Below are 22,833 nucleotides of genomic sequence, written 5' to 3' on the forward strand. Positions count from 1 at the left end.
ATCAGTGAAATAAATCTGGCACTGGATATTACAAATATTGTTGTCTCCAAAAAATGGCTTTAGTTCTTCTCTTGTGAGTCGCTTTGAATAAAAGTCTCCTAAATGCATGAATGTAATGTTAAAGCACTGTGTCTGTTAGCTTCACGTTATCCGTGTTCATGCTAGCGAAGAGGCTAACGTGTGTTCAAGCAGTCGATGCACCATCACTCCTCCAGATCTCACTGAACTCCAGCTGTGTGTCTCTCACTGGGGTCAGGTCTTCTGCTTATGCACATATTTCAGTGATGATGATGAATCTGCAGAGGGCCAGAGAACGAACTCCAGCGAGACGAGGCGTTTAACCTGAAACGAGCCTCAGCCCGTCCACAGAAGCAGGGCATTATGGGTGCAGTGACCCGGAAGAGATGTGAGCATGGCTTCAATAGACTCACTCCGTGCGAGTTCATCATCTATTTCAAATTGCTGCCCATTAAAGCGTTTGGATTGGAGCAAAGCGACAGCTCAGATGATGATGCGGGTCAGAAAGTCTACAGTACGAAACGGGTGTCGGGACGGGTCGGGAGCAGCGGTTCTCCTGAAGGTCAAGGGTCGCTTCCATCTCGGATCAGTGTGACCAACACACGCGCTCACGAACACAGCCGACACACTCGCGAACACAGCCGAATCTCCTGACAGCCTCAGGCTCTGCCGGTGGAGAAGTCCGTCTCTTCCTCCGTTTAAATCCCATCAGGACTCTGTTCTCTTTGTTGCCCCTCCGATCACACGCCACGACTGAGGACGGGCAAGAAAGAGGCGTCCTGAAACCCAGCCAGCGAGTGTGTGTGTGTGTGTGTGTTGCTCACTGCGAGGGCTGTGTGTGGCTCTTCTTCTCGCCGCCGCTGAACACCTGCTCGTACGACGGCGGCGGGTGGCTACAGTAGGACGGCGGCGGGGGGAACGAGCCAATCACGTGCGTCGCCGGGGCCGGCCCGGGGTAGGCAGGGGCCAGGGTCGTCGTCATGGCGACGCAGGGGTCAACGTAGCCTTGCATGCCCGGCTGCTGAGAGACTGGTGGAGAAACATGGACTAAATTAGTCAAGGTTTACCAGCGCTGTAACATGTGAACATGTGTCAGTGGAGATCTGATGTGCAGCTGCGTCACACTGAGGGACGACCGTGGCACACACACACACTAGGGATGGGCGATATATTATCGTTTGCGATATATCGTTAACATTTTTCCTCACGATAAGAATTAGTCTTCCCGCGATAATAACGATAAAGCCTAGCGGGACGCATTCGCAGCTCACGCGCATGGCTGAAGGCAGACGTGAAGCTGAGGTGAAGTTTATCGCTAAACGAGTAACTACCTCTACAATCTGGAACTGGTACACACAGATTTTCATCCGCCCATCTCGCCGAACACTGACTGAGCGCTTGAGTGTCGCTCTCCGTCAAGTGATCCGTAAAGCCCACTATATCAGTTCATCTCAATGAATACACAGTGTATTTGACGCGCAGTAAACACTGAGGCGCATGACGTGCTGTCACTGCTGAGAGCGCTCCGTGTTTCTCACGCACTCGATGAGAGAGAGAGAGTCTTACATACCACGCAGAATTGAAGTGTACATGACGTCTACATGTAAATTATATTATTTGTTGTATTTTCCTGTAAAAATAATGGAGTTCATTTGGAATTATTCAGCTTTGAGCAAGCAGAAACTAATGCGCAAACGCAGACGTGATGATATTCATGAACCCAGCAGCTCATCAATCCTTAGTGTGGTTTATATTGTTATTAGTATCAGAATTCGTAGTAGTATTAGTATAACTATTCGTTGTTAGATTTTTTATATTTCAAACTTGTAAATGATTTGTATTATTACTGTGTGATGTTTTTCAGTATAGTTGCACTATTTAAACATTATCTGCACTTTTACAGAAGAAACGTATGCAACTTTTCCATTTCTGCAAGGGATGGCGTTTACTGTTTTTTTTTATTATTATTTTATGTACGGTAATTGGTATTTTATAGGAGCCTATTTGGTGAAGGCTACATTTTACTTTGCATGCAGCTATCACTTGTAGCCAAAAACAGTGGTGAATATGGTATTGTATTTATATCGTCATTGATATCGTTATCGCAATAAATGCCAGAAAATATCGTGATATATTTTTAAGTCCATATCGCCCATCCCTAACACACACACACACGCACACACACTGGTGTAAGATAGAAGACGACTTTACAAAGTGTGATAATTCACTCTAATCTAGTTCCACACAGACAATTTGCACGTTTACTGTACATCGTCCTTACAAAACTGTTCCACTTCAGTTCGAAACCTAACATGGTTCAACATTGAATAAGACATTTCTACAGAAAGAAAATGAAATGCTATCAAATTAATTAGATGAAAATCTACACAAGTGTTCAGTTTTATTACCATCATTACCATACCACCTTGTATGTGAATACAAGGGGGAACTTAGGAATAATTCTGTATAGTAAAGTAAACATGGATCAAGAAAGCTGAATTATAAATGATCTCTAAAAGATGTTATATCTTCTTCCACACACAGAAGCAAATGTTTGAGTATGTGGTGAACTTCTGCATTGCACATGGTAAATATTACATCCATAAACAAAAAATTGCAAAATGCATACCTAAATATAATTTATTCCTAATAGAGATGGAGTCGCTGAAGAAGTGATTAAAGTTAATTAAAAATAAAAATAATGAAATTTTGTTTAACCTTTTGGAGGAATTCTTTATGTTGTAATGTCCCCACTATGTTTACCAAATTCTATGAATATTGAATGTGTCAATAGGAAAAAGGAAGAACTTTTTAGATTATTTTGTTCTTTACCATTCCAGATTTGTTTTTTGTTTTTTTCCTCCCAGCCGTTTGTTGAAGTCCTTAAAAAGCAATTTCTGTAAAAGAAAATCTCTCGCTTTGCTTTGAACTCTGAGCGCTGTAACTTTGCAGATGTTGTTCATGCTCAAACTGCAACATTACACACTAACTACAGCTAGAAAAGAGAAATCATGATCGACCACCGCTCTAATGCATGTGTGTTTGCTTCTGGAGCGTCAGTGAATGAGTGAACCTGTTTAGCTGTGTTTGAGTCCCTCAGTCGTCCTCAGTGTGGAAGATGAGCTCAATCAGGCACTGCTGGAAACAGTTCAAATGATCAAGATTTTTCGGGCCCTGGAATTTTTCTGAAGAACATTGTGCAGTTTAACCGCTCAGGACAAACAAAATCACAAACACAGCGGTGGATCATCCAGGGAACGGCCGTATTAAGAATCAGGGAACTTTTCAACGGGGTCATTTTTTATAAATTCAGCTATTTTTTGTTTGTCTTGTGGACTATATGTAAACATCTTTTATGTAAAACATCTTATTCAGGACAGTAGTGAATTAAAAATAACATGCATGTTGTATGCTCCCTCTTATTTTGTTCAAATGATTCACCTTTTCACAGATTCTGCAAGGGGTTCACAAACTTTCAAGCAGCACTGGGTATATATATATATAATCGCTTTCTCCCAAACCTTCGCTCTCTCTGCTCCTCTGGTGATGCTGAAACCATCAAGCGCTTCTGCAAGCTCTTACATGATCAGTGAACGCACACACTCCTGACATGTAAAGTATGAATATTGTTGACAGCTGCGTCAGATATTAATGAGCTGAAGCGCAGAGGAACATCACAGCTTAACGCATCAATCCCGCGTGTGTAAGAGAGGTAAGGCTGCAGGCTGATAATTATGGTGTTTTATGAAGCCTACCTAATTTTTTAGAGCTATATGTGTTTACGAATGCAAGATATCATTCAGATTTACTGCCAGAAACTGGACGCTTCAGTCTCATCGATGCGTGTCGAGCTTCGTCCGCTTCAACTGGAGCTCGACCCTTTTTATTTAGTTTTCCATTTAACGACGTGCTGTAAGATAAACGAGAGGGTGCTTTTCCTTTTTCATGTTCATTTGTCCTTTGAAAAACAAAAGCCGTAGCAATAAAACCCGAGGAATTGCAGCCGTATTCAGATTTTCAAGTAATTTGTCCAGTCAAGTAGCAAATAATGACGGTTCATTTTCCCTCAGAACAGATACAAACTTATTAAAGTCAAAAGTGACCTATTTCCCTAATATGTGTGTTTTAGTGGTTGGGAAAATAGTTCACCACGAAACTATGAATATTGCCAATTGTACAGCAATGTTTTATTCTCAGTCTATATAATCAGTTCTCTGTTTCGACTCATTCATAATAACACATTTCATAATAAAAGTCTTGTAGGAACGTGTGCAGCACTGCATATAAATGTTTAAAATGTGCAACTATTACATTGTTTTGAAAACATGGTCACAATATTACAGTATTACAGATGCTGCATGAATCTGGACTGACGGATCATTTATCAGCCTTATAAATACTATCAACTCAGATAAACCAGGAACAGACATGAACGGCTTTTTAGCTCTATTTACATTGAGATGAGAAAAAACCCAGATCGAAATTCACCCAAAACAGACAATTTAGGCGTCTTGGGTTTCATTATGAGTGTGTTACTGTAAACGGAGGGATGAGCTGAGATTACTGTCGCCGACGTTTCAATAACTTCACCAATTCATGAAATCTTGTTTTCGCCACTGAGTAGAAATATCACAATTATGAGGTTATATCTCACAATTTAGACTTTTTCCTCACAATTCAGAGATAAATCTAAATTGCTAGATGTTAGTGGTGAGTAATTAATGAAAGAATTTTCATTTTTGGTCAAACTATCCCTTTAACTCACAAATCTGAATGATAAAAAAGTAGCCTATATTTAAATTGTCATTTATAAAGTCAGAATTGTAAGATATAAACTTTTTTGTATTCCGCGGCAGAAACAAGCTTTCATACCAACATGACACAGACGCAGAGAACAGAAAGAGAAAATAACTTTGAATATTCCTTTAAAGATTCGAATTACACCCTAGTTTCGCTCCCAAATGAGGCAACATTTGATATGATAGTGAACACATGGAACAGCCGGAGACTAACCGAGCGCTCGCTGACCAGACGGCCAAACAGAAGTCCGGTCTCCCGCACATGAGGACAGCGTGTGTGGTGTGTGTGTGGCGTATGTGGTGTGTGTGTGGTGTTAGTGGCGTGTGTGTGTCTGTGTGTGGCGTATGTTGGCTCGGATCTGCTCACACACCAGAATGACTCATTTGCAGTGTTCTGCTGGTTTGGCTCAGAGACGAGGAAATAACTCAAGTGTGTGTGAAGTGCCGGCCTCGGCTGTACGCAGGAGCGACTCCAGACGACTGCCTTCACCAACACTGATAGAGGAGGATTCGGGAGATGCGTTTACTAACTAGGGTTTGGTTTAGATGAGGGACATATTTTGTAGCAGCAGCATACCAGCATATCGCGGGCGATACGTTCCCGCATATTAATGCGATATGGCTCAGCTTGTCCGTTAACTACGGCTCTTTGTAGTAAATGCCGCTCCATCTGAAAGCAGGTGAAGGCGATTTACTACTAATCAAGGAACCGGCTTTACTGACGAGATGCGCATAACAATGTGATGCGATATATCGGCCAGCCCTACTGTGACCAGTCTAAACCAGTCTCGCGTCGGACCGGTGTATCTGTGACCAATCTAAACCAGTCTCGAGTCGCACCGGTGTATCTGTGACCGGTCTAAACCAGTCTCGGGTCGCACCGGTGTATCTGTGACCAGTCTAAACCAGTCTCGGGTCGCACCGGTGTATCTGTGACCAGTCTAAACCAGTCTCAGGTCGCACCGATGTATATGTGACCAGTCTAAACCAGTCACGAGTCGCACCTGGTGTATCTGTGACCAGTCTAAACCAGTCTCGGGTCGCACCGATGTATATGTGACCAGTCTAAACCAGTCACGAGTCGCACCTGGTGTATCTGTGACCAGTCTAAACCAGTCTCGAGTCGCACCGGTGTATCTGTGACCAGTCTAAACCAGTCTCGGGTCGCACCGATGTATATGTGACCAGTCTAAACCAGTCACGAGTCGCACCGGTGTATCTGTGACCAGTCTAAACCAATCTCGGGTCGCACCGGTGTATATTTGACCAGTCTAAACCAGTCACGAGTCGCACCGGTGTATCTGTGACCAGTCTAAACCAGTCACGAGTCGCACCGGTGTATCTGTGACCAGTCTAAACCAGTCTCGAGTCGCACTGGTGTATCTGTGACCAGTCTAAACCAGTCTCGGGTCGCACCGATGTATGTGTGACCAGTCTAAACCAGTCACGAGTCGCACCGGTGTATCTGTGACCAGTCTAAACCAGTCTCGGGTCGCGGCGGTGTATATTTGACCAGTCTAAACCAGTCACGAGTCGCACCGGTGTATCTGTGACCGGTCTAAACCAGTCACGAGTCGCACCGGTGTATCTGTGACCAGTCTAAACCAGTCTCGGGTCGCACCGATGTATATGTGACCAGTCTAAACCAGTCACGAGTCGCACCGGTGTATATTTGACCAGTCTAAACCAGTCACGAGTCGCACCGGTGTATCTGTGACCAGTCTAAACCAGTCACGAGTCGCACCGGTGTATCTGTGACCAGTCTAAACCAGTCTCGAGTCGCACTGGTGTATCTGTGACCAGTCTAAACCAGTCTCGGGTCGCACCGATGTACGTGTGACCAGTCTAAACCAGTCTCGGGTCGCACCAGTGTATCTATGACCGGTCTAAACCAGTCACGAGTCGCACCGGTGTATCTGTGACCGGTCTAAACCAGTCACGAGTCGCACCGGTGTATCTGTGACCAGTCTAAACCAGTCTCGAGTCGGACCGGTGTATCTGTGACCAGTCTAAACCAGTCACGAGTCACACCGGTGTATCTGTGACCAGTCTAAACCAGTCTCGGGTCGCACCGGTGTATCTGTGACCAGTCTAAACCAGTCTCGGGTCGCACCGGTGTATCTGTGACCGGTCTAAACCAGTCTCGAGTCGGACCGGTGTATCTGTGACCGGTCTAAACCAGTCACGAGTCGCACCGGTGTATCTGTGACCAGTCTAAACCAGTCTCGGGTCGCACCGGTGTATCTGTGACCGGTCTAAACCAGTCTCGAGTCGGACCGGTGTATCTGTGACCGGTCTAAACCAGTCACGAGTCGCACCGGTGTATCTGTGACCAGTCTAAACCAGTCTCGAGTCGGACCGGTGTATCTGTGACCAGTCTAAACCAGTCACGAGTCACACCGGTGTATCTGTGACCAGTCTAAACCAGTCTCGGGTCGCACCGGTGTATCTGTGACCGGTCTAAACCAGTCATGAGTCGCACCGGTGTATCTGTGACCAGTCTAAACCAGTCTCGAGTCGGACCGGTGTATCTGTGACCAGTCTAAACCAGTCACGAGTCACACAGGTGTATCTGTGACCAGTCTAAACCAGTCTCGGGTCGCACCGGTGTATCTGTGACCAGTCTAAACCAGTCACGAGTCGCACCGGTGTATCTGTGACCAGTCTAAACCAGTCTCGGGTCGCACCGGTGTATCTGTGACCGGTCTAAACCAGTCTCGGGTCGCACCGGTGTATCTGTGACCAGTCTAAACCAGTCTCGGGTCGCACCGGTGTATCTGTGACCAGTCTAAACCAGTCTCGAGTCGGACCGGTGTATCTGTGACCGGTCTAAACCAGTCACGAGTCGCACCGGTGTATCTGTGACCGGTCTAAACCAGTCACGAGTCGCACCGATGTATGTGTGACCAGTCTAAACCAGTCACGAGTCGCACCGGTGTATCTGTGACCGGTCTAAACCAGTCACGAGTCGCACCGATGTATGTGTGACCGGTCTAAACCAGTCTCGAGTCGGACCGGTGTATCTGTGACCGGTCTAAACCAGTCACGAGTCGCACCGGTGTATCTGTGACCGGTCTAAACCAGTCACGAGTCGCACCGGTGTATCTGTGACCAGTCTAAACCAGTCACGAGTCGCACCGGTGTATCTGTGACCGGTCTAAACCAGTCACGAGTCGCACCGGTGTATCTGTGACCGGTCTAAACCAGTCTCGGGTCGCACCGGTGTATATGTGACAACTATACATTGTATGGGTCAAAATTATCGATTTTTCTTTTATGGCAAAAATTAATAGAATATTAAGTAAAGATCATGTTCCATGAAAATATTTTGTAAATTTCCTACCGTAAATATATAAAACATTTATTTTAGTGAGTGAATGCGGCACAATCGCCAACATAAATGCACAACTTTAAAGGAAAGTCTCAATATTTAGTTTTTTTTGCACCCTCAGATTCCAGATCTTCAATAGTTGTATATCGGCCAATTATCGTCCTGTCCTAACAAACCATACATCAATGGAAAGCTCATTTATCCAGCTTTCGGATGATGTATAAATCTCAAATTCAGAAAATGGACCCCTGTGACTGGTTCTGTGGGCCAGGGTCACAGATGCTGATTTCTGCTCAGGTGACGTATGAAGCCTTCAGGTGTTGAGTGAGTGCTCACCTGGTGTGCTGACCGGCTGTCTGGTGAAGGACACGTTAAAGGTCGGATCTTCGCTGAGCGGAGACGGATACATCCGCCGGCGAACGAAGAAGCCCGCGCCGCAGCAGAAGAGCACGCCCATCATCAGCAGCAGCCTATCAGAGACGAGCACAATCTGCCAATCACAGCCCTCATCAAGCAAACGTGCGAAAACTGCTTTTGAAATCAAACATAATTAGATTCATGTTGCAACAGATAACGGGGAAGCTTGTGTCTGCCACAAAATAAAAAAGGTAATAGCGACTTTTTATCTCACAATTCTGACTTTTATCTCAGAATTGCGTGATATAAAGTCACAATTGCGAGTTATAAAGTCAGAATTATCTTTATAAAGCTCGTTTCTGCCACTGATTTTTTTTCTCAATACTGTGAGATATAAACTTTCAATTGTGAGTTATAAAGTCCAAATTGTGATAAAAAGTCGCAACTGTGAGAATAAATGTCATTGTGAGATAATTAGCTACCTTTTAAAAAAAATTATTCTCCAATGAACCTTTCGGCGATCAGTTCTTAAAATACTTTATTTTTTCTTAGTGTGAAGAACATTTTAATAATCTGAAGAATCTTTTGTGGAATGGAATATGTAAGGAATAATTGACTTCAGGCCGTTGAATTATTAGAAAAATAATGCACACCCGAGGTAGTAATGCGGTCACGACGCGAAGCGGAGTGGCCGTTACACCTCTGGTGTGCATTATTTTTCTAATAATTCAACGGCCTGAAGTCAATTATTCCGCTTATACTACAGTTACCACACCACGGAACATTGTTCAGATGATGCATTTCAAGACGTTTGTCAAGTTTTTGTCATTAAAACGCTCTTGTATGTAGGACTAATTTCTTACGCATCTAATCCCATGCCTCCGTTGCTAATTCCAAAACGTCATTTTAGAGTTAGTAACGGAGGTTTGAGCCACTGATAGCAGACTAATGATGGGGACACACTTACGACTCGCTGAAACATTCGAAGACTGACTGTTTCCATCAACTGTAGCAACACAGACTGTGAATAGGCTAAGTTACAGACTGAACGCGCTGAACATGAACACGCGTTTGGGCATGATCAGTCATAAGTATCAAATTACATTCATAACTGGCCTTAGTCAGTGTGCCCCGGCTTTATGCAGTTATTAATGCCGTTATTAGAGAGAGAGAGAGAGAGAGAGAGAGAGAGAGAGAGAGAGAGAGAGAGAGAGAGAGAGAGAGAGAGAGAGAGAGAGAGAGAGAAGAGAGAGATGTTGCAATAATGAGACAGAAAAGCATGTGTGTCAATATTATTATTTATTTATTAATTAAATTTGTTTTAATTCGTTCATTCTTGTTTTCTATAATTGACAGTAGATAACCCAATAAATGAAACACACAAAGCCCTTTTAACAAGTAGGCCTATCAATAATTATTTATTTGTTATATTATCTGGACTAATTACGAAAACCCAGCAGGACTATCAATTTATTTATATAGCCTATAATCAATTTAATTTTCTATTTAGCCTATAGATAGGACTACATACTTTATTTATTAAAATTAAACTGTATGTGTCCATTGATTGAAGTTAGACATCGAAAATTGCAGATCAAGCGCATGGGGCTGCATGTTTTTTTCTTGTTATGAATTGTATCCTATTTTATTTTCCGTTATTACAGTTAACTACGCGCAGTGATATGGAACTGTAATGCGGTCAAACCTGCCTGGAACTACTTTAGCCGTGCGTTTCCCTGAAAATAATTGCACACCTTAGAACGTTCTCAACCAATCAGAATCAAGCATTCAACAGCCCTGTAGTATAAGGAACCTTTATTTTGTAGAGTGAAATGAAACACAATTTAACTGTATAAAGCAGAATAAAAGTGTGTTCTCACCAGAAGTACCAGAGCCTCTGTATGGAGAGAGCGCGGACGCAACAGCGAGTCCCACAGCAGTCTTCATACGAGCGGCATCTGTGGACCAGAACATCCACACGTCAGAACCACACGCGGTCGGAGCGTCTCCAGTGCACTTCATCACCGAAAACACGGACAATGATGAACGGAGCAGCGGGAAACCGGGATGAAAATACATCCACTGATACACAGAATACTAATATTTCACAAGAACCATCAAAGATCATCAAATGTGCTTGTAGGATCTGAACTCATGATGGAAGCGTCAGTGTAAAGTTTCTCCTGTATTACATGATGTGCGACTGCAAAGAGTTCCGTATCCTGACTGACATCATCGTTCTTCAGTAGTAAAAGCATGGATGTGCACAGGGAAGAGGACAGCCGAAGACACTGAAGGGTTGAACAGCGATTCTCATTTGGTACATGTGTTATAATGAGGGGCGATTATCTGCTGAGATAATGTCCAATAAAACATGATTTATCTTCTACAGGGGATGTAAATGCCTCAGTTGAAATGGATCAAAATAAAACACTAAATACTGTGTGGAAAAAAATATTAAAATTTCAGGTTCCAGAAGAGTTCTCGCGAGCGAACTGGGGATGGACGACATCTTATATCACGATATGAGTCATTTATCACATTTTATGTTTTTGTTTATCCTGGAAATGTTGTTACGATATCAAGTGACTCCAGTGAAATTACACTATTCTCTACACCAGTTTTAACAGCACAGCAAAAGCTCACACTAATGCAAGCAACACGTTCTCAAGCCGTTCTTAAACACAAGTAAACAGTGAGTACTAAAATACTAACAAATCACAAGCAATAGAACAAATATTTTCTGTGCCATATTGCACTTTTAACAACTCTCAACATCAAGTACATTATTCCTCATTCATCCATGTTTCTTTATCACTCTAATGTGTCAATAACTCCTGCCCACTAATCCTGATGGATATATTTACATACAGCGATTTATAAACCTTATAGAAAGACTTAAAGGGGACATATGAAAATCTGACTTCTTCCGTGTGTAAGTGCTGTAATCCGGCACAGAAAACGTGAAAAGTGAAACCCAGTAACTGTGTTCTGGTGAGTCTTTCTCTGAGAGCATGACAAACAATAAGCCGATCAGATTTCGCTCCTTCTGGCGTATGAAGAGGATCTTATTATAATATTCCCGGCCCTTAATCTGCACGTTTACACACACCAGCGACATTGGGTTCGGCGAGCGCGAACAGAGACCAGTTCTAACGCACTGGAGAAGATCCAGCAAAGCCTGAAACTGTTCTGTGGTCGAGCACACACACTCGTCCTCAGACCCGCAGCTCATGGCCACAGGGGGGCGCTAATGCAGTCGCTGCTTAAACAACGTGAAGATGAAGACTGTGTACTGAGCAGAACACACTAGCGCCGGGTGCCTGAAAGCTCGTCTGTGCTGATCTGATATTCGTGTCGGCCCAGATCCGGCCCACATCTGGCACACGTGCACTCCACATGTGGGCCGACACCATGGTTCTGTCTGGGAGATTAGTGAAGGTTTGTGAGTGTGTATTGTGACCCGTGACGGGCGAGCAGAGCTCAAACAGGGATCAATCATGAAAGCTCTTCAACATGACAGAAGAAGACTGTAAGAACCAAAGGCCATTTTGCCAAGAGCTTCAGCTCAACAGCTTCTGCTAATGCCTGAGAGCCGCGAATCAGAGCGCTGATACGGCTGAAATAAAGCTCGCTCGACGCACTGCCTCAAGACCCGCTCATCTAGAGTCACGCCGGAGAGCATCACACACACCTTATAATGTGTGGCCTGGGAAAGCTCTGTCTCGTGGGAACAGCGTCCACCGTTCTCGGTGTTCTCCAGGAAAGCAAGCTGTGGCACACACTGAATAAACGAGCCCCATTAGAGTCACTTTATTATATTAGCATAACTAATGGGCTGTTGATGAGAACCAGAGGCTGATTATCACCATTATCCCCATCACACCAGTGATATACAACCATCACCATCACACCAGTGATATACAACCATCACCATCACACCAGTGATATACAACCATCCCCATCACACCAGTGATATACAACCATCACCATCACACCAGTGATATACAACCATCCCCATCACACCAGTGATATACAACCATCACCATCACACCAGTGATATACAACCATCAGACCTCCAGTAGCAACTAACAGGCATACAAACAAAACATAAAATAAAATCAGTAGCAATACTAAAGTTTCAACGTCAACAAGGTTCATTGATTTAAATGATTATGCGTTAGCCTCATGGCATAATTGCCTTAGACATATTTAAAATAAACATGACTTAGGCAATTATGCTATAACGATATCAAACACCAGACATCAACCATGATGGTGATTCACAGATTTGATTTATTAATACTTTTATTCATCAAGGATGCATTCAATTGATCAGTAAAGACATTTATGTTTATATTTCAAATAAACGCTGTTCTTTTGAACTTTCTATTCATCAGAAAATCCTGGAAAATAAAATGTATGACGGTTTCCGCAAAAATATGAAGCTGTTATTAACACTGATAATAATCATAAATGTGTCTTGAGCATCAGATCCTCATATTAGAGTGATTTCTGAAGGATCATGTGACACTGAAGACTGCAGTAATGATGATCTAAATCGTCAGCTATTGTTGTGTTGGTCCAGTTGAAGTGAATCTTGATAATCTGTTAAATCACTACATGATGTGATTTATGGGTTGCCATCAAATCATTTATTCCTTCATTTCTCTGTTCTGGAAAGCGGGACGCTGCAGTTCTCTGATGTTTAGTCTCTGTTCTGACACTCGATCTGAAGAGAACCCGAGCCGGAGCTGAACGCCTCCACCGGTACTTTAACACACAGTAATCTCCAGAGCCACAGCACTGTTCCCTTCCTCATGAGTTATTCAGACGCACCGCAGAGTTCTGCTGAACTGGAGCAACTGTCATTCACAAAGTTACCACTTAAAAAAGAGTTTCAGCCAATGACTTCATCATTCCCAGTTCCTATGTTTGAGTCCCTTCTGCAGATTTCCCTCTACACAGATAATGTGTGTGTGTGTGTGTGTGTGCACTGATCTGACCAGTAATGTGTGTGTGTGTACTGATCTGACCAGTAATGTGTGTGTGTGCACTGATCTGACCAGTAATGTGTGTGTGTGCACTGATCTGACCAGTAATGTGTGTGTGTGCACTGATCTGACCAGTAATGTGTGTGTGTGTGCACTGATCTGACCAGTAATGTGTGTGTGTGTGTGCACTGATCTGACCAGTAATGTGTGTGTGTGCACTGATCTGACCAGTAATGTGTGTGCACTGATCTGACCAGTAATGTGTGTGTGTGTACTGATCTGACCAGTAATGTGTGTGTGTGCACTGATCTGACCAGTAATGTGTGTGTGTGCACTGATCTGACCAGTAATGTGTGTGTGTGCACTGATCTGACCAGTAATGTGTGTGTGTGCACTGATCTGACCAGTAATGTGTGTGTGTGCACTGATCTGACCAGTAATGTGTGTGTGTGCACTGATCTGACCAGTAATGTGTGTGTGTGCACTGATCTGACCAGTAATGTGTGTGTGTGCACTGATCTGACCCATTGAACACCAGCTGACTAAAGCTCTTCACCAGCATGAAGACGTGACACACTCTCTCTGAAGGAAAACACAGTCTGAATCTTCACAACGCTTCATCTTCTCCGCGTTTGTCCCTGGACTTTACTTATACTTCCTGTTTCCTGTTCTGTCGGCCATCTTTGTAGTCCTTTTGTAGTTTTCCCATGTTGATTACTTCCCTGATTGTTCCCGGGTGTGTTGTGTTTTCTGTGGTTCTGAAACGCGGGGATGCAGAGAAGATGATGATGGGGTTTATTAATAATCCTAACAGAACTACAGCCAGGAGAACAGGGAGCACAGAGAACAGGAATCCACATTAAACACCAGACAACGGCTCGGAGAAACACGCTGATTATGGTGACAACATGATTTTAGAAAAATGTAGCATCGGTGCATCAAAAATGATTTAAACAGTGAGTTTTGAAGTGATCTCTTCCAGTAACTCAGAGATGTGGATTCAGACGGGATGTTTACGCGGACGACAATACAATCACAGACTAACCCTGATGATGATGACAACCAGAGTCGGCGCCAGAGCAGATCTACTGGAGGGGCATTGGGTCATCCGCGGGGGGGCACTGCCGTTTGAGAAAAAGAAAAAAAATTCTGCTAACACAGCAGAAATGCTTTAAAAAACGAAACACGTTTTTTATTTATTATTATTATTTGTTAATTGGGAATATGTGGCTACTTTACAAATAAATAATTAACAAAAAAAATACAACAAAAAAAATATTAATTTATAGAAGTTTGATTTAAAAACGATTGTATTGCTTCCGCGTGAACATAACTGTGTCCATGGCAATGCTCTGTTTTTAATGGCAACGGTGTGCTATACTTAGCAGCGGTCTGTTATCAAGAAATTTTAAAGGGGTCATATAATGGTACATGCACTTTTACAAGTTGATTGTACTGAAATGTGTGTTGGCAGTGCCTGTACACAACCATCATATAATGATAAAAATCCATCCAGTGTTTTTGTTTTAATCTCCTTATATGTTTTCCCCTGCCTCAAATCGAGCCGTTCGACCGTGTGACGTCACAGACGCCCCGCCCACGAGTGTTGATTGACAGCATCGTTTCAACACAGACCCGCCCTCGCTCGTGAGAGCTGTCAATCATAGTCTGCGTGGACCGGCGCGCTCATTGTTGATATGCTGGAGCACTGTCTATGAGCAGAATGGCTCTAAGCGATTGTGGTGTTCTGTTCTTGGGTGTAATAACGAACACAGTCATTTTAATGTTCCTAAATCCGAACCGCTGAAGACGCAGTGGCTGAGTTTGTTTTCGAAGGGAATATTCCCCACGAGCAACGTCAATGCTCTCATGTTTGCGCGAATCATTTCACACACCAGACTGCTTTATAAACGAGGGTCAGTATAAAGCTGGATTTGCTAAGAAGCTGCTCCTGAATAAAGGATCGGTACCAGATATTCGTGTTCCTGCTGAACCTCCAGAAGAACTGAAGTGAGTGTAACGTTTTATTAAACTTTATATTAATATATTAATCTTTGCAAATCGCTAGCTGCACGCTTCACAATGAATGCGTCTAAGGTTTACACTCAGGGTACATTACGGCAAGTTTTCTATGCATGACGTTCTCAATATAATTCATAATTCCACGTTTATAATGAACAACGCATTATGGTTATTGTGTTACAAACGGTGTACGCGCAGAACAGAGGGGCGGAGTCAGCACAGCTCATTATCATTTAAAGGCATATGCACTGAAACGGCGTGCTGAAAACAGAGCTGTTTTTGACCAGGTAAAATAAGTGTTTTCTTACAATACTAATGAGAATTTTTAATTAAAGTATATTACAAACTTTTAATTTAGACCCTAAAGAATCATATTAGCTTGTACAAAAATGGCATTATATGACCCCTTTAAGAAGAGGCTTAGCAGGACTAAACCATTTTCGTAAATCCATTTTTTTTTCTTTCGTTTATTAGGCCCGGGTAACAGTTAGCCGCTAGCTATCTATGATATTATAGACGGACAAACTGTTCTTTTCGATTCAAACAACTTTTGCGCGATGCAAATCAAATGTAACAATTTTACTCAGCGACCAATAAGAATTGACCAATGATGACCAATAGTCAATAGTCATGAACAACCAAAATTATTTATTTTGAAATCATTTCATTTTATTTCATTTAAGTTAAAGTTTGTACATTTAATATTGAAAAAAATAACTAAAAGGGATATTTTTTTGGGACACACCATTCAAAGTGCTCGTTGACTGCGGTCTGTGGTGCTGATAGTGTTCTCTCGTGGCTCGCGCTGCCACAAGAAACATCTTCACACGGACGCGCGCTTGATCGGTTGCAGAGAAATCTCTATTCGTACCGGTGAAATCACAAAGTAAAATGCATTCAAACATGTCCCTGACAACCACTGATAAACATAATCGGTTTTAATGGGAAAATTTTTTTTATGCGAGTGTGGGTTAGAACCCAGAATCTCTTGCACGCTAGTCTAAAATTCCACCACTGGACCATTCAAGCACTTACAAATAACAGTCGGATTGAATATATCTAACGTTATTTCTCTATAACACATATTAGATCTCATTAGACAACAAATTAAACACAATGTACTGTTTAAATAGATTGCTGGACATTTGGTGTTGTATAGCCTACATCTGATTTATGATTTAGCATTGTATTAGAAACTCTGGTAGGAGGGGCATCAATGAGCGCTAGGGGGGGGGGGGGGGGGGCACTGCCCTCGAATGCCCCACCATAGCGCCGACCCTGATGACAACACCGTACGAGCCCGAGAGGAACAGCTCGCGCACGCATAGCTCAGGCAGTCCGGCGGGATAGCGGGATACAAGCGACAGCGTCAGTCTGAGCCGGTGGACACCGCGACAGTTAATCTCTCACACACACACACACACACACTGATAGACTCTACTACACACTACACCACACCACACTACACACTACACTACACTACACACTACACTACACTACACTACACACTACACTACACTACAGACTACACTACACTACACACTACACTACACACTACACTACACTACAGACTACACTACACTACAGACTACACTACACTACACTACACACTACACTACACACTACACTACACACTACACTACACTACACACTACACACTACACTACACTACACTACACACTACACTACACTACACTACACTACACACTACACTACACTACACTACAGACTACACTACACTACACACTACACACTACACTACACTACACTACACACTACACTACACTACACTTACACTACACACTACACTACACACTACACTACACTACACACTACACACTACACTACACTACACACTACACTACACTACACACTACACTACACTACACTACACACTACACTACACACTACACACTACACTACACTACACTACACTACACACTACACTACACACTACACTACACTACACACTACACTACACACTACACTACACACTACACACTACACACTACACACTACACTACACTACACACTACACTACACACTACACTACACTACACTACACACTATACTACACTACACACTACACACTACACTACACACTACACTACACACTATACTACACTACACTACACACTACACTACACTACACACTACACTACACACTACACACTACACTACACTACACTACACACTACACTACACTACACTACACACTATACTACACTACACACTACACTACACACTACACTACACTACACTAAAGACTACACCTACACTAACTACACACACACTACACTACTACTACTAAACACTACACTACCACTACACAGCTACACTACACAATAGTACTACACACTATCTCATAGTAGTCTATGTATATAGTCTCTAAGACACACTACACACTTACTACTCACTACACTACACTTACACTACACTACACACTACCTACACTAAAATACAATACGATCTACACACTACACTACACACTACACTACACACTACACTACACACTACACTACACTACACACTACACACTACACTACACTACACACTATACTACACTACACACTACACACTACACTACACACTATACTACACTACACACTACACTACACACTACACACTACACTACACTACACACTACACTACACTACACACTACACTACACACTACACACTACACACTACACTACACTACACTACACTACACTACACTACACAACACACTACACTACACACTACACTACACTATACTCTACACTACACACTACACACTACACACTACACACTACACTACACACTACACACTACACTCTACACTCTACACTACATACTACACTATACACACTACACACTACACTACACACTACACTACACACTACACTACACTACACTACACTACACTACACACTACACTACACTACACTACACACTACACTCTACACTACATACTACACTATACACACTACACACTACACACTACACTACACTACACACTACACTACACACTACACTACACTACACACTACACACTACACTACACTACACACTACACTACACACTACACTACACACTACACTACACTACACACTACACTACACTACACTACACACTACGCTACACTACACTACACACTACACTCTACACTACATACTACACTATACACACTACACACTACACTACACACTACACTACACACTACACTACACTACACTACACTACACACTACACACTACACTACACTATACACTACACTACACTCTACACTACACACTACACTACACACTACACTACACACTACACTACACACTACACTACACACTACACACTACACTATACACACTACACACTACACTACACTACACACTACACTACACTACACACTACACTACACACTACACTACACTACACACTACACTACACTACACTACACAATACACTACACTACACTACACACTACACTACACACTACACTACACACTACACTACACTACACACTACACTACACTACACTACACACTACGCTACACTACACTACACACTACACTCTACACTACATACTACACTATACACACTACACACTACACTACACACTACACTACACACTACACTACACACTACACTACACTACACTACACTACACACTACACACTACACTACACTATACACTACACTACACTCTACACTACACACTACACTACACACTACACTACACACTACACTACACACTACACTACACACTACACACTACACACTACACTACACTACACACTACACTACACTACACACTACACTACACACTACACTACACACTACACTACACTACACACTACACTACACTACACTACACAATACACTACACTACACTACAATACACTACACTGCACACTACACTACACACTACACTACACACTACAATACACACTACAATACACTACACTACACACTACACTACACTACACTACACTACACTACACACTACACACTACAATACACACTACAATACACTACACTACACACTACACTACACTAACACACACTGATATACTCCGACATCTCGAACTGATCCTCATGTACACAGCTCTTCTTGTCTAATGTTTGATGCAGAGGATGAGAGTAACTCTGATGTCGGCATGAGGAGATCTGTGGAGCTGATGCATGGGGATTGTGGAGCGCGGAGTGAATGTTAGAGCTAATGCAATAAGAGAGATCAACAAAACCACTGTGTTAAAGTCCCCCTGCAGTCAATCATTTTATCCCTTAAAACTCACCAAAATGACATATCTAAACGGTTTTCCTTGAAGAAAATTCTTCATGCCTTATAATATCTTGAATGTAACTCGACACCCTTGCCTCATTTAGTATGCGCGGTTCAATGAATATGCAAATGAGCCCCGCCTCCACTCACTCACTCACTCAGAGATCCACTGGTTGACGATCACACGTTGATCTGATTGGTTACACGACGACGGTTGTGACAGGTAAGAGAGTTTGAGAATAAAAGTGATAGTACTCACATGAAATAGATGGGGTATCCTCCTTCAAAATACCAGCAATACTTCTTTGCTTCTATGCACTGCAAAAAAGACAAACAAATAATACAAATTAAGATACATATAATTGACTATTATAAATTATATATAGACTATGTTATGAATTATTATTATTTTCTATTATTATTTTATAAAAATCTACCATATCCTGGGTAAATCAATTTGATTGTACATACTTTTATTATCCGGACATACTTATTTTGTCACATCCTGTTTTTTGCCTATCCTACTATATAGAAGGGAATTATGCGATGTGATTATTACACTAGACCAATCACAACACACTGCTCCAGCCGACCAATCAGAGCACAGTGTGCTTTTCAGGAGGAGGGGCTTCATAGAGACAGGAAGTAAACAGAGCGTTACTGACAGACTGGGAAGAGAGGAGCCGCAACAATGGAGAATATGAGGAGAATAATCAACATTCAAGCAGGACAATAACTCCAAGTGTGAATAAACAACTCCTATTTGTATTAATGTAGAATATTGCACTGGTTTCATCTTTTTTGTGCGTTGATTCCCCAAAATAAATGTTGACAGACATTTTGCGAAGACAATATTAAAGTCTAGAAGAGGCGTTCAATACTGCAAAAACCTGATGATCAAACCTTCCTGAAATGCAGAACCAGAATGCCAGCAAAGGTATAATGGACAAATGTATAATACACATTTCTGAAGCAAAAACAGCAGAGACTGAGCAGACGCGGGTCAGGTGTGGATCTGCGACACGAAATACGCATTTCTGTACCGATGCTTCATAGCTGTATATTGAATTATGGATTGAAGGAAATAATCCAGGCAGAAAATGATGATCTGCACCTTTTACGTTCTTCTAAACATGTTTTTCTATCAGCAAACGTTCCTTTCCACACTGTTATATAAGAATGAAGGCAAACATATAAAATAAATACAAAAATACATAAATAAAATGAAAATATATAATAATATAAAATACAAACAATATAATACCACCATTTAAAAGTTTGGGATCATAATTAAAAAAAAGAAAAAGAAATAAACACTTGAAAAAAAAAGCTCTTCTTTCAAACTTTTTGTCCATCAGATTCATGAAAAATTTATCATCGTTTCTACAAAAATAGCAACTGTTTTCAACACTGATAATAAATGTTTCTTGAGCATCAAATCATCATATTAGAGTGATTTCTGAAGGATCATGTGACACTGAAGACTGGATAAAGAGGGTACACTTTGGTCTACATATATAACATATATAACATGTGGAAAACAGCGAGTTTTAAACTTTTAAACTTTAACATGTCTGCTTCCCTTTAAAATTATGATTTTGGCCTATAAAGTCTTGACTTTCTCAACTGCATCCAACAATTAAAATCATACAAAATACCATAATATTGACCATAATTATTTTAATTATAACCTAATAAATGTTCAGCATCATTTGGACCCTACAAGTAAATTATCGCATTTTATAATAAATTGTAGTGGCTGCATTAAATTCAACGATTCGATCCTATTATGAATAAACAAAACTGCCTTCACTTTAACAGGACCAAAAAGTGTCAGAAGTAAATTTAAAGCACTTTATTGTAATAATAAAAAATAATCAACAAAAAAATGTGTTTAATTTATGGAAAATAAGTTATTACAGTTAGTCAATAGCTATCAGTAACTAGCCTAAATTTGTTACTTCAGATAAATTTTTTTTTAGATGTTTTAAATATTTACAAATTATAAAAACTGTGATTATAACATACATTTGATATATAATGATATAATTTTATATATAACAATAACACATAATGTTGATGTTTATAGAACAATCGCACAAATTCAGGGGAAACTGTATAAAAGGCCCAAAAAATGACAAACCTGATTTAAAATGAAGAGAAATAAGTAAACCTGTTGGTTTGAGCGGAAGCTGATCCTGGTCCTGTGCTGGACTGTGGTGGACTGTGCTGGACTGTGGTGGACTGTGCTGGACTGTGCTGGACTGTGCTGGACTGTGGTGGACTGTGCTGGACTGTGGTGGACTGTGCTGGACTGTGGTGGACTGTGCTGGACTGTGGTGGACTGTGCTGGACTGTGCTGGACTGTGTTGGAGTGTGCTGGACTGTGCTGGACTGTGGTGGACTGTGGTGGACTGTGCTGGACTGTGGTGGACTGTGGTGGACTGTGCTGGACTGTGCTGGACTGTGCTTGACTGTTCTGGACTGTGCTGGACTGTGCTGGACTGTGCTGGACTGTGCTGGACTGTGGTGGACTGTGCTGGACTGTGCTTGACTGTGCTTGACTGTGGTGGACTGTGCTGGACTGTGGTGGACTGTGCTGGACTGTGGTGGACTGTGATGGACTGTGGTGGACTGTGGTGGACTGTGCTGGACTGTGGTGGACTGTGCTGGACTGTGCTGGACTGTGCCGGACTGTGCTGGACTGTGGTGGACTGTGCTGGACTGTGCTGGACTGTGCTGGTCTGTGGTGGACTGTGCCGGACTGTGCTGGACGGTGGTGGACGGTGGTGGACTGTGCTGGACTGTGCTTGACTGTGGTGGACTGTGCTGGACTGTGCCGGACTGTGCTGGACTGTGCTGGACTGTGGTGGACTGTGGTGGACTGTGCTTGAATGTGGTGGACTGTGCTGGACTGTGTGCTGGACTGTGGTGGACTGTGGTGGACTGTGCTTGAATGTGGTGGACTGTGCTGGACTGTGCTGGACTGTGGTGGACTGTGGTGGACTGTGCTGGACTGTGGTGGACTGTGCTGGACTGTGCTGGACTGTGC

At 42.4% G+C, this 22,833-nt stretch overlaps 1 protein-coding gene across 1 annotated transcript in view; it reads right to left on the reverse strand.

The window, feature by feature from the left end:
* Window positions 1–727: 727 nt before the first annotated feature.
* Window positions 728–22,833, reverse strand: part of vopp1b (VOPP1 WW domain binding protein b) — a 29,806-nt gene continuing 7,700 nt past the window's right edge. The window contains exons 2-5 of the mRNA XM_056240475.1: window positions 20,041–20,099; window positions 10,386–10,463; window positions 8,485–8,618; window positions 728–1,047 (exon numbers count right to left, since the gene is read on the reverse strand). Coding sequence (XP_056096450.1) covers window positions 839–1,047; window positions 8,485–8,618; window positions 10,386–10,463; window positions 20,041–20,099 — 480 coding nt within the window. The 3' untranslated portion in view covers window positions 728–838. The remainder of the gene's footprint in view (window positions 1,048–8,484; window positions 8,619–10,385; window positions 10,464–20,040; window positions 20,100–22,833) is intronic.

This window comes from Rhinichthys klamathensis, unplaced genomic scaffold, assembly GCF_029890125.1.
Source record: "Rhinichthys klamathensis goyatoka isolate OS25496 unplaced genomic scaffold, OSU_Roscu_1.1 h1tg000600l_1, whole genome shotgun sequence".
NCBI classification, from domain to species: domain Eukaryota; kingdom Metazoa; phylum Chordata; class Actinopteri; order Cypriniformes; family Leuciscidae; genus Rhinichthys; species Rhinichthys klamathensis.